Here is a 13,174-nt window from a genome sequence, read left to right on the forward strand (position 1 = left end):
TACTCCTCAAACAGTTGGGAAGGACTCTGAAGGAAGGCTCATCATACAACAGACTGGGAAGACTCAGTGTGTGTCAGCTATTATTACCTAGTCTTCCTACTAAGTTGATAGAGCCTGAAAAATATGAATTATACACTTACACATTTTTCTTAAGCCTTTGAAGTTATTCCTTAACTATTTTGAACAAATAACATGTATTAAGGGAACAATATTTCTTTTTATTGTTTTATTTTGAAATAATTATAGATTCACAATAAGTTTTGAAAGAAGTACAAAGAGCTCCCATGTACTCTTCACCCAGTTTCCCCCAAAGGTAACGTCTTAATAACTGTAACAAAACCAGGAAATTGACACTGGTACAATCCACAAATCTTACTCAGATTTTGCTAGTTTTATATTCACTTGTGTCTAAAGGTCTGTGCAATTTTATCATGTGTAGATTTGTATAACCCACCCCACAATCAAGCTACAGACCTGCTCCATCACCACAAACATCCCCCTTGCTACTCCCTTATAGTCACACTCTTCTCCTTCTCACTCCATATCCAACCCCCCCCGCCCCCCATTTCCTAACACCTGGCAACCACTAATCTGTTTTCCATCTCTGTCATTTTGTCATTTTGAGACTGTCATATAAACGCAATCATATGGTTTGTAGCCTTTTGAGTTTAGCTTTTTTCACTCAGTATAATTTCATATGTTTGTATCTTAGCATATACATGTTAACAATTATGATTTTATATTTATCAGGGGATAAAATGATATTAAAATGTCCACCTCCCAGATTCATCAAATGGCTGGTCTTATTTCTGACTTATATTGGCATCTCTGTATTATTTTTCTGTCTTAAGAAGTCTTACCTATAAACATGAATAGGGTAATAATGCTGGTTGAATGTTAACTCCCACTGCATGCTGCAATGCCTTAGGGAAATGTTCAAAGGTTACATTTTGGCCCAAACATAATAATGGAGGGGGCAGGGGTGTCTCTTATAAGACGAAGGTGTTTCATGGGAATTTCTTAGAATAAAAAAAAAAGAAAAAAAATTAGAATAAAAACATAGGAAGGTTAAATGCTAGAAAATTATAAACTAAATTATTGTAACTGTCTTACTTTTCAAAAGTATAGAGCAATTAGCAAATAAAGAATGTGTTATCCTCTTTACCATCAAGAAGCCAGTATATAGAACATAAAGCTCTCATGCAAAGCCAGGTCATGTGGGTGATATCTGATCATTCCAGAAACTCAGAAACTTCTGCTGACATTATAGAAGCCCACGGTTTTCCAATGCCATATGGATTATGCGGATAGCTAGGGTTCTAAAAGTGTCATAGCATAACTAAATTCCATACTATCTACTGTTTTTGAATCAGAGAAATTCACAAACCTGTGGAGCTGAATCCATGAGAAGTCTTTTAAACTTATGACCAAGAGGCAGGGGAAACGGCAGGGTTTCACCTTGTTTTCTGTTCTGAGTAGTTTTCTGATTATCTAGGCTTCTGTTGTAAAAGTGGATGTTAAGTGTTTAGGAAATGCCATACAGTTCTATTCATTTTAGTCAGGTATACGTTACACTGGAGACTTTTCAGAGTTACTGTTAGTAACATGGACAGTGAGTTTGAGATAGACTTCATGTTTATTTTTTAATATTGAAATTTATTAGTTATCTTAAGGCATTGGTTAAGAGAAATAGAACTTTTTTCAAAAAATAAAGAGTAAATTGGTTCAGCTTTTTGGGAATCATTTTGGCAATATTTATGAAATCTGAAAATGCTTATACCCTTTGTTCAACAATTCTACTTCTAGCAATCTATTCCTCAGATATAATTATATGTGTGCAAAGATGTTCATACATACATGATGTTCTCTGCAATACTGTTAATTATTTTGAGTAATTACAAACTAAATTTCCACTATTTTGGAAAAGGTTAAATAAAATTATGGCACATGAAATTATGAAATACTATGCAGTATTAAAAAGAATTAAGTAAATGAAAAGTACTGACATGAAAAAAAAAATCTCCAGGATTTTTACGGGAGAAAAGCAAAAACCGGTGAGGGTCCTGGAAGGATGCACACACAATTGTTACACTGGTTATCGTGGGCAGTGGGTGGCTTGTGAAGAAAAATAATTATAACTTTTTAATATTTAATATTGTTTGAATTTTCCAAATAAGCATGTATGCATATTACTTGTGTAGCTAAAAAAAAAAAATTAAGGAAATTTCATCAACAGAATATATCCCCAAAACAACAATAGCAAGACCACATCAGCTATTTATCTTGCTGATATTTTTAATATCCATCTAGCAATGTAGGTTGGCAATGTTTACCACTGCAATTAGTATTTAGATTTAACATACAAAATATATTTGACCTTTTGGAAAGTGATTTAGGTTAGATACAGTATTTTAAAAATGATCTCTCTGAATAAGATACCCGAGCTGTTTGAAAACTGTTTTGCCAATAAATAAATAATAAATAAACTAAGGAAGGAATCCATGCAACCGCAAAGGCTGGTACCTGATTTTCTTGGATAGCCCTGCAGTGCCTGGCACAGAGTAAGTAAATAAGTATTAAGTGAATGATGGATGAATCGACAGTTTAAATCTTTTAGGTAGCACCCACTTTAAAAAGCGGCATAGTAGCAAGGATAGATGATTGAGTTTCTTGTTACTGGCTTTTCAAATGAGGATGAGAGGGAGCGGCCCCCTCTTTCTACTCAGGAGGTTAAGAATTTGGTGGACAGCGTTTAGTGGCTCACGTTTTGGCGATCTCTGAATTGAAAAATCATTAAATTTCGGAACCAAACAGAATATAAAAGGGGAAAAAAGCGAGTTGCCACTAGTTACATGCTTATAATTTTGCTCAGACTAAAAGGAAAGGGCTTTATTTAGCTGGTGTGAAACTGTAGGCAAATCATTCTATTAATGTCTAAATTTTCATCTGAAAAACGAGAATAAGCACTCCCTCATAGGTTTTTGTTGCTGTTTTACAGGGAAAATGTGGAAACTCTTATAAAATGCTAGCAATACAGTGGCCATTCCATATTGTGCGATGAATGTTTCCCATAAATTCGATCCCACACAGTCGAGGTCGAAAAGCACTCAGAGACTAAAACTGTATAAAAACACAAATATTCTCAAGTTCGGGGCAATCTCTTTGCCTTCTTTCATCTTCATCCCAACCACACCTATCGAGCCGGTGAGGGTCACCGGGCGGGTGACTGGCGCTTCCTGGGGCTGCAAGGCCTGGGGCTCCGAAGACCACAGCCCGCGCCGGGCCTCCCTGCTCCAGGCCGAGCCACCAACAGCCTTGCCCACCCGGGCCAATTCCGCGGCGGTTCTGGTGCCCTCGCGGGACACTCCTACCTACTCTCCGGAGTCGGGTCCCCAACGCTTTTCCCGCCGGTAGAGGGAGGTGTCCCAGCTAGGCCGCCCCGGGCGCAGAAGCCGGAAGGCCGGCGGAGCCCTCGGAAGCGCGGGTGGGGCGTCGAAGCGGGAAGCACAAGGCGCGCGCTCCCGTGAGCGCAGGAGGGAGGAGGGGGCGGGGCGCGCGCGCCGGGGCGGGGCACCCGGAGGCGGAGTCTTAGGGCGGCCGCAGGAAGAGGGCGCCCTGGAGCAGAGCCGGAGGGCGGCTGTGGGCGGGGCCCAGGGAGGGCGTCGACGCTGAGGGGCGGGGTGAGGCGAGGCGGGGACGCGCTCGGGGAGGGGGAAGGCGGGGGCACGGCGGTGGCGGGAGCGTCGCTGGTCTCCGCCCCTGCTTTCCACTCTCTTTCCACCTTCGACCGGCCGGAGCTCCGGAGAAGCGCAGCTTGCCGGTACCCGGAGCCGCCCTGCTGCCGCTGTCTACTCCTTCCGTTCGCGGTGGGCCCGTCAGTCTCTGCACTGTGCGCTCCTCCGTGTGGGCCATGGATGGGTAAGTGCTCGGCGGCCACCGGGCTGTGCTTGCCCGCTTCTTCTCGGCTCTCGGCCGGACGCGCCGGAGCGGGGGAGCCGGGTGCGGCGCCGGCGGCCCAGGGAGCGGCCCGGGCCGAGCCCCACGGCGGGGCTTCCGGGCGCCTCCTCGGGGAGTCCCGAGTCCCGGAGGGGCGGTCCGCCGCAGCCTCTCCTTCCCTTTCGCGGCGCCCCCGTAATGTCCGCCTCTTCACACCCTCGCCTAAGGAAGCGGAGGAAAGCCTGGTGCGGCCCGCGGGTGCCGAGGTCCGCCCTCTGCCCGAGAGTCCGGGGAGCCCGGCCCGGCCTCCAGACACTTCCTCTCAGAAAATGGTGCGCGGCGCTGGGGGAGGCGGAGGCGGCGCTCGGGGCGGGCGTCCTCCCGCTCGGAGAGTTGCTGTTTACCGGGGAGGTGGGGCGGGCGCTGGAGCTTCCTCTGGCGGGGAGGCGAGTGGTCGCGGAGTGGCGGACGGCGAGGGCACGCGCAGGTACACGTCTGGACGGCGACCCGGTCCCGGAGCCGGGGTCCCACGCGGTCTCCAGGCTTGTGCTGGGAGCTCTGTTAACGATTACGGTACACCAGGCGTCTGGACTCGGTGACCAGGGACGCGTGCCCCTACCAACCCCCCGCCCCCCAAGAAACTTGTGAATTCCCTGCGATGTATGCAAAATATTGCATAAGTGCGATTTTCGGGGAGCTTTGAAACGCTTTAAAAGTGAATGAGGTCTGTGGCCAATATAAAGATTTAGGATCACCGATATAAATATTTCTCTGGGGACCCAGGATTATGGGGTGGGACCAGGCAGATATTTGAATGATTAAGAAAACAACTAGATTAGGATCTTGGTGAATTAGTTGAAGGTCGTAACCTATGTGCATCAAGATCCAAAAAAAAAAAAACCCCACCTCTATTAGAGCCTGCAAATCCACTTATTTATTTTCGGTATGCACTTGAGATTTTGTTTGGCCTTTTACTTGATTTTGATGACAAGATTTTTGTAGACCTCTTGGTTGTGGAGTATACGGAACTTGCTTGAACAGTAAAGCCGCGTACATGTTGCCATATAGTTGATTGTAATTATGCTGTGTAAAGACGATGGAATCTTCGAACAATTTTTGCCTTCATTAGATTTCGTTTATCCTAGTTTTATAATAAGTCTGTATGATAATATATGGGATTAACTCATTTGAATGTACATTGCACACTGTTACAGACGTTAGACAAAGTGGAATTTTAGATTTCATTTGTAGTGGTGATGTTCTCCAAAGTATTTTTAAAATTTAATTGAATCTATTTTTATTGTTTAATTGAAGCTTCTCTGGGAACATTGTTGAAAACTCATTTCACACCACCTTTTTCAATTACACTTTATATGTGTGCAGAATTTTGCTATCTTAATTATTTGTATAATTACGCCAATATTTCAGTTGAGAAAGGCTGTGGAAGTAGTATTTCACTATTGTGTAGTGAGTGAATTGTCTTGACTGAGTGGTTTGACTTGAGATATGGAAGCAGACTAGCTTTTTGTATTGGAAAATTTATAGTGATAAGAAAGAGGACTCTTGGCTTATGCGTCTTGGCTGTTAAACTCTTGGGCAACTGTGAAGTGCAGACTTACTCTTTCAGATAGTGTTTAAGAAGTTAACTTTCTCTGCACCCTAAATGTGGTTTGGAAGCTAAGAATGAGTTTATTGGTTTAAATATGTGGGGCAGTAAGACATACTGGAAGGTAAGTTCATTTGGGAGTTCAAGTAGCAGCCTGATTTACTCTTTGCATCGGGACCAATACCATAGTACATATTACACAATCTAATTTTTTATGCACAAATGTCAGTTATCACATTTTAATTTCAAACAAAATTTAAGTTTCAAAAGAAAAAATTTTAACTCTACATGGTTATTGTTTAAAACAATTAAATTTGCATCATTAAACAAACTTGTTTACTTTTATTAAGTAATGATGATGTAGGTTATTAACAATATATAGAATTTTATTATAGCTTTCTTTTAGGAGATATGGAGACAAACTTAATTGAAGACAGTTTTTTGGGGGGTTGGAAGAGATGGATTTTTGCTTGGCAGAACTATGTGGGTTTTTACATCTTGGTGTTATGGGATATGGTTTTGAACACAGTGAGTTTATGCTTTTAGGAGGCTACTTAAATTTCTACATTCTTCCATAGCCTGAAAAAGGTCCTTTTTCATTATTTTGGATAGTTAAAAAACTAACCCCCAGTCAACATATCTTTCTAGTTCCACCTCAAATCCCAACTGTTGTGTGTGTGTGTGTGTGTGTGTGTGTGTGTGTGTGTGTGTATTTCCTCCTGATACTTAAACACAGTTTTGATGTGGTAGAATTTTTTTTAAAGCAAATCTTTGAACATTTTGATGTCTGAAGTTTGATGTTTGTGTCTTTAATTCTGAGAGACTGTCTTAGCTATATTTTGGTGAGCCCTTTGGGTGGTAGATGCAAATTTGCAAGTTACCGTCTATTTCTGTAAAATCCACTAACTGGTTTTGTTTCATTTAAAACTTTAAATAGGATAATTCATACAAGTGATTTAAAAGAATGAACTTCGGTGATTTAAAGTTTTGGTTTGGCTTTGTTAAATAGAGGTAAATGGATAAACACGTACTCATTTTATTGAAGCACAACTACATTTTTCTAAATACCAAAAGAGAATTTGATTTATTATTTGTTTCTTACATTGCTATTAAAGCTTTGCTTTTACACTATGCTGTTGCTAGACTGTCCCATCACTTTTCTTTGTATTAACATTTCACAACTCATCACATTCTTATTTTTATTATTTGTTATTATAATGCTTTTTCTTTTTTTCTTTATCTTATTATCTCTGTCTTTTTAAAACTTGTTCTCTAACTTTGTTTTCCATTTTCTCTTTTTACTTTTTCCATACAGTGTTGTTACAGATCTTATAGCAGTCGGTTTAAAGGTAGGAATCTTTTAATATCCTTTCATAAGCATTTTTAAATCTTAGTTTTGGCATTTTTTTCCAATGGTGAAATCATCTCACCTGTTCATAGAATTATCTGCTTTATTGTATGATAATAAAATTTCATTTTTATTTAGCTCCAACGTAAGTAGACCTGTAGCTAATTTTGGATTTTATGTGTTTATAAAGAGTGGTTACAATATTATCTTGTTTATGTAAAATGTGAACGAAAAATTTAGCCCAAAATTTCACTTGAACTATCAGGGTATTTATTTGCTTTTGTTGTTTTAGCAGTTACATGTAACCTAGGCTCTGATTTATTTTCCTGCCATGTCCTTTCTTTTGTCTTGGATGCATTTATGAGTAATAAAATAATAATAGCAGCTAAAGTTTCTTCATTTCCTATTATATGCAAGATGCTTTACATATATTTCACTAATAATTGAAACAGTTCTTCAAGGTAGGTATTAATATTCCCATTTTAGAGATGAAGAAATAGGTTCAGAAAGTTTGTGTTCAAGGTGTGGCGCACCAGAGTTCAAACCCATGTCTTTCTGGTTCCAAACCTGACCTTTTTTTTTCATTGTACCTCGCTGCCAGCAATGAGGGTACTGTCTAAAAGGTGAACAGTGGGAGAGCTGGATAATTAATATTTTACAGTAATGATTCTTCTAAGTTATAAGTCATTTCAGTTTTATCAAAGTCTTCTCATTTATTGGATTCTAAAATACAAATTGAGTTCATCAATACGAGGCTTTTAAAATATAAATGGAAGTTTTAAGGTTTCTTTTAGCAATTTGGTATTTGATGCAGCTGAGTTGAGAATCTAGTTTTAGAGACCACTTACAGTTCATATTACTGTAGAAAATGGAAATAATTCATGTGTATATTATATGTATTTTATGTGAAGTTGTTTTGCTGCTTTCTGTCCATCATCTCTAGCTAACAATTTCAACACTTCTGCATTTGGTTTTATTGGATCTGATGGTGGTGCTCATATTCCTAAAACATCTTAAAATATAAGCGTAAAGATAGCAGAGTTTTAGACTAACAATAGGATGTTCAAGATTAGCATAATTGGGGACTACTGCTTATACTGTCTTTTGAAGTTGGATGGAGTTAGCTTGCTTTGGCAAACTTCGAACATATTTTATGAGTTGAAAATAAATGGAGAAACCTCTTGGTGGGATATACTTTTTTGGGGGTAGATACTTATGTCAATTTCTCATTTGGGAATGATACTCATAGATTAGAAACCGCAGGCTTATGTCTTGGATCCCTTTTGATGTCTCCGTAGGGGCCTGTGAGGGAAGGGATATTTAAAGTGAGAGTTGTTTTGGTCTTACCAGAAATGTAATTTGTGATTCTAGAATTTATCTGGGAAAAATGAATAAATGAAACATTTAAAAAACTTACATTTGGGAGTTGAGGAGTTATGCTTGAAGGACTGTCATGCCTGTTTTATTTGGGGGAAAAATATATCTTGATGATAGATAAGAGAAAAATTTAAATGTAAGGCTCAGGAACTAGATTTGAATATGCAATTAGGATCTCTGACTACCTGTGTTGCAGCAAGCACTTTGGAAACAAAGATCAGATCCTACTCTGAAGAAAGGATAAGCTGATTAGTTGATTCATTTGGCAATACTGGAAATGTCTGTAAAATTATTCATTATATGAAGAAAATTCTCATAAGATTGTTCTGCTTCTTTCTTGGATCCCATCCAAGGAAGTTTACTTACCAATAGGCCAATAAGGCTTATATTTCCTCTAGATTGTATAAACCAAAATTAGCGAATTTAAATAAGTTCTTCAAGAATGTCACTTACTTTTATTTACTGTCTGAACATAATGACACAAGAAATAGTTTTAGCCAGTGGATTTCAGGTTATGCTCCATCAGTTGCTTTCCCGGATGCAGAAAGTAATATGGATTTTATTTTAGAGAATTGACCTTAAATATGAAGTCCATTACCTTAGTGAAAAAACTGAATTGTCTTTAGAGATTAAGTGACTCACTAGAATGTGTCGTGAGGGCAGAAATTTTTGATATTTCCTTCACTACTGTGTTTCCAGTGTCTGGCACATAGTAATCTCTCAGAAATGCTTGATTAATGAATGGATGCCAAATTCTCACACAGTTAGGTGGCAAACTTATACTGGAGCCCAAGCCTTCTGATTTTGCTAGTGTTTCTTCTAATAGGTATATACCATGGTGAGAGGGAATTAAATTCTTTTTTTAGATTAGAATTTTCTTGAAGATGGATAAACATTTTCAGGCAGCTTAGGGCTGTGCTCTATTTGAGATTTATTTATACCTACTTGTATACCCTGGATGTTCTTTGCAGGGTATCAGTTTTTGAGCCTTGCCTAAATTCGGCAAAAAATTAGCTTTTGGTACTTCTCATAAAATATTTTATTTCCATATGTTATTTTGTATTCTGAAATGCTTTTAAAAACAGCGAGAAATAATTGCTGTTCTTAATTTTCAATTCTTTTAAATAAAGAACAAACCAGGTGATGATGATTGATGCTGGGCAAGTTTCAAGAACTTTATTATACCAGATAAATCAAAGCATCAGCATTGTGGGTAACATAGCTTTTTGTGTGTGTAACTAAGTGTATTTTAAATTTCTAGTTCATACTTTAATTATTACTAGCTAGTGTATCTAAAACTCAAATATTTCTCACATTCCTGGATAATTTTTCAGAATACTATAGTGGCCATTAAATGATTTTTTTAAATGATGATCTTCCATATTAAATATATTTCAGGCATTTTCTAGTTTATCTTTCTATTTTAAATGATTAGATGAGTATAGAAAAACCTACAAATTTAGGAAGGACTATAATTGGCTTCTAATAATTATCATGCCTGTCACTATATAGGAAAAAACACTGCAGTGTATTTAAATTAATTTTGAAGATTGATTTTCTATTGCTCCACCAGGAGTTAGCAGACTACAGCCTATGGACCAAATCCAGCTTGCCACCTGTTTTTGTAAATAGTTTTAGTGAAACACAGCCTTGCTCATTTGTTTCCATATTGTCTGGATACTTTAACGATACAATGACAGAAGGGTTATAACAGGGACCATATGACCGCAAATTCTGAAATATTTACTTTCTGACCCCTTGCAGAGAAAATGCACCTACTGCTTGCTGTGTTTGAACTACAGAAAAGACCTTTGCCAGAAATCTTTTTTTTTTTTTTAAACTGAGCAGTAACTTACATAGAGTGAAATGCCCAGGTCTTAAGGGTACAGTGCAATAAATTTTGACAAATGTATCCCTGTTTCCTGTTGCCCTATTCTAGACCCAGTCTAGGCAGCTCTTTTGATTTCTGTCACCACAGATTAATTTTGAGTGTTTGATTTTCATATAAATGAAATAAATATTCATACTCCATATATACAGCATAAGCTCTTTGATGCCTGGCTTTTACTCAGCAAAATGGATTTTTAGATTTATCTATGTTCTATGTATCAGTAGTTCTTTCTTATTTATTAACGACAGTATTCCATTGTGTGAATATATCACAATATTTAAAAATCCATTCTCATGTTGGTGGGCATTTGGGTTCTTTTCAGATTTGAGCTATTATGAATAAAGCGACTGTAAACATTTGTGTATGTCTCTGGGTAAATGTGTGTTTCATTGTACACTATGCTTAGTAAAATTGGATATGTGTATGTTTAACTTGGTTATTTTTTAAAACGTACCACTTTATACTTGGAGCCGCTTTGCATTCAAGTTCAGATTGCCCCACATCCTTGCCAACACTTTACTGTTAGGAATTCTAGTAAGTATAACTAGAATGCCTAGTAGCATCTCATTATAGTTTTAATTTCCATTGACCTGATGACTGGTGTTGTGTACCGTTTCATGTACTTATTAGCCATTCACTTAACTTCTTTTATGAATGTTAACTTTTTTGCCTATTCTTTTTAAATTTTTTTTATTTTTTCGGTACACGGGCCTCTCAGTGTTGTGGCCTCTCCCGTTGCAGAGCACAGGCTCCGGACGAGCAGGCTCAGCGGCCATGGCTCACGGGCCCAGCCGCTTCGCGGCATGTGGGATCTTCCCAGACCAGGGCACGAACCCGTGTCCCTTGCATTGGCAGGCGGACTCTCAACCACTGTGCCACCAGGGAAGCCCGCCTTCTCTGGTTTTAATTGAGCATTTTATATGATTCCATTTATTTCTTCTGTTAGCATCTTATACCTCTTTAAAAAAATTTTTTAATGGTTGCAGTATACATTTACAGCTCATTTTAAGTCCACCTTCAAATAATGCTATGCTGTTTCATGTGTAGTGCAGGTACCTTAAATAGAACATTTCCAATTTCTCCTTCCTGTCCCTTAGGACACTGTTATCCTACATTTTACTTAACCATATGCAGTAATCACCCAATACATTGTTACTATTATTACTTTAAATAAACAGCCTTTTTAGATCAATTAAGAATAAGAAGTATAAAATACCTTCATTTATTCCTTCTCCAACAGTCTTCCTTTCCTTATGTAGATCTGAGTTCTGATCTATATAATTTTTCTTCTCCCCAAAGACCTTCTTTTAACATTTTTTGTAGGGCAGATCTACTGATAATACATTTCCTTGGTTTTTGTCCGAAGAAGTCTTTATTTTTCCTTTACTTTTTTTTTTTTAACATCTTTATTGGAGTATAATTGCTTTACAATGGTACTCTTTTACTTTTGAAGGATTCTTTTCATATATAATTCTAGGTTGGTGGGTTTTTTTTTCTCCATTAACTCTTTAAATATTCCACTCTACTTTCTTCCTGCTTCCATGGTTTCTGATGAGAAAGAAACCTCTGTAATTCTTATCCTTAGTCCTCTGTAGGTAAGGAGTTTTTTTTTTTCCTCAAGATTTTCTCTTTGGTTTTGGTTTTCTGCAGTTTGAATGATCTGCTGAAGTGCATATTTTTTGGTATTATCCTACTTGGTCTTCTCTGAGATCCTGGGTTTGTGGTTTGGTCTCTATCATTGATTATGGAAAGCTCTTGGTCATTCATTACTTTGAAATGTTTTTTTCTGCTTCACTCTCTCTTTTTCTCTTTCTTTCTTTTTTTTTTCCCAATTCTTTTTTCTCTTTGCATTTATGTTTAGGAAGCTCCTGTTGAAATGTCTTCAAGCTCATAATTCTTTTTTCAGCCATGTCCAGTCTGTTGATGAGAGTTTGTATAAGATTGGTAGTACTTTTCCCTTAAATGTTTGATAGAATTCATCAGTGTAGCCATTTGTGGGTGCATTTTCTTTGCAGGAAGGTTTTTAATTATGAATTCAGTTTTAAAAAATAGATATTGTACTGTTCAGATTTTTTTCTTTCATTGCTTCACACAAAATTTGGTGTGCTGGGTTTTAATTTTCACTCAGTTCAAAGTATTTTCTACTCTTAGTGTGATTTCTCTTTTTACCTATGATTATTATTATTTTTTAAAAAAGATTTTATTTATTTATTTATTTATTTATTGTCGGTTCATTGGTTTGTTTATTTATTTTTGGCTGTGTTGGGTCTTCGTTTCTGTGTGAGGGCTTTCCCCAGTTGTGGCAAGCGGGTGCCACTCTTCATCGCAGTGCACAGGCCTCTCACTGTTGTGGCCTCTCTTGTTGCAGAGCGCAGGCTCAGTAGTTGTGGCTCACGGGCCTAGTTGCTCCTCGTCATGTGGGATCTTCCCAGATCAGGGCTCGAACCCGTGTCCCCTGCATCGGCAGGCAGATTCTCAACCACTGCGCCACAAGGGAAGCCCTATCAATGATTACTTATAAGCGTGATTTAATTTCTAAATATTTGGGGGTTTTCAAAGCCAAATCTTGGGATTTCTTTTTTTGTGTGTGTGATATGCGGGCCTCTCAGCGTTGTGGCCTCTCCCATTGCAGAGCACAGACTCTAGATGCACAGGTCCAGCGGCCATGGCTCACAGGCCCAGCTGCTCCGCAGCACGCGGGATCCTCCCGGACCAGGGCATGAACCCGTGTCCCCTGCATCGGCAGGCGGACTCTCAACCACTGTGCCACCAGGGAAGCCCCTACTTCACTATCTTTAATTCTTATGGTCAATTCAGGTTTTTTATTCCTCTCACAGTAATTTTAGGATTTGGATTTGCTCTTTTGCTCTGTTGTTTTTCTTTTTTGAGTTAATAATTAACTCACATATTTTAAAATCTGCTGTTTTCTCATAAATGTATTTACAACTATAAATTTATCTTAAAGTACTGAAGCTGGATCCCACAAGTTTTGGATTTGTGATTTCATTTTTATTAT

The 13,174-nt window shown here is 38.5% G+C and overlaps 1 protein-coding gene across 8 annotated transcripts in view; it reads left to right on the forward strand.

Moving 5' to 3' along the window:
- Positions 1-3,693: 3,693 nt before the first annotated feature.
- PTBP3 (polypyrimidine tract binding protein 3) overlaps positions 3,694-13,174 on the forward strand; it is a 101,439-nt gene continuing 91,958 nt past the window's right edge. The window contains exons 1-2 of one of the 8 annotated variants that reach the window (XM_059071556.2): positions 3,708-3,918; positions 6,858-6,891. In XM_059071556.2, the coding sequence (XP_058927539.1) occupies positions 3,911-3,918; positions 6,858-6,891 (42 nt within the window). In that variant the 5' untranslated portion in view covers positions 3,708-3,910. Of the gene's footprint in view, positions 3,919-4,173; positions 4,269-6,857; positions 6,892-13,174 lie in introns of those variants that run through there. The other 7 variants (XM_059071557.2, XM_067040949.1, XM_067040952.1 and 4 more) reach the window with 7 other exon arrangements.

The sequence above is a fragment of the Kogia breviceps genome, chromosome 8 (assembly GCF_026419965.1).
Source record: "Kogia breviceps isolate mKogBre1 chromosome 8, mKogBre1 haplotype 1, whole genome shotgun sequence".
NCBI lineage: Eukaryota > Metazoa > Chordata > Mammalia > Artiodactyla > Physeteridae > Kogia > Kogia breviceps.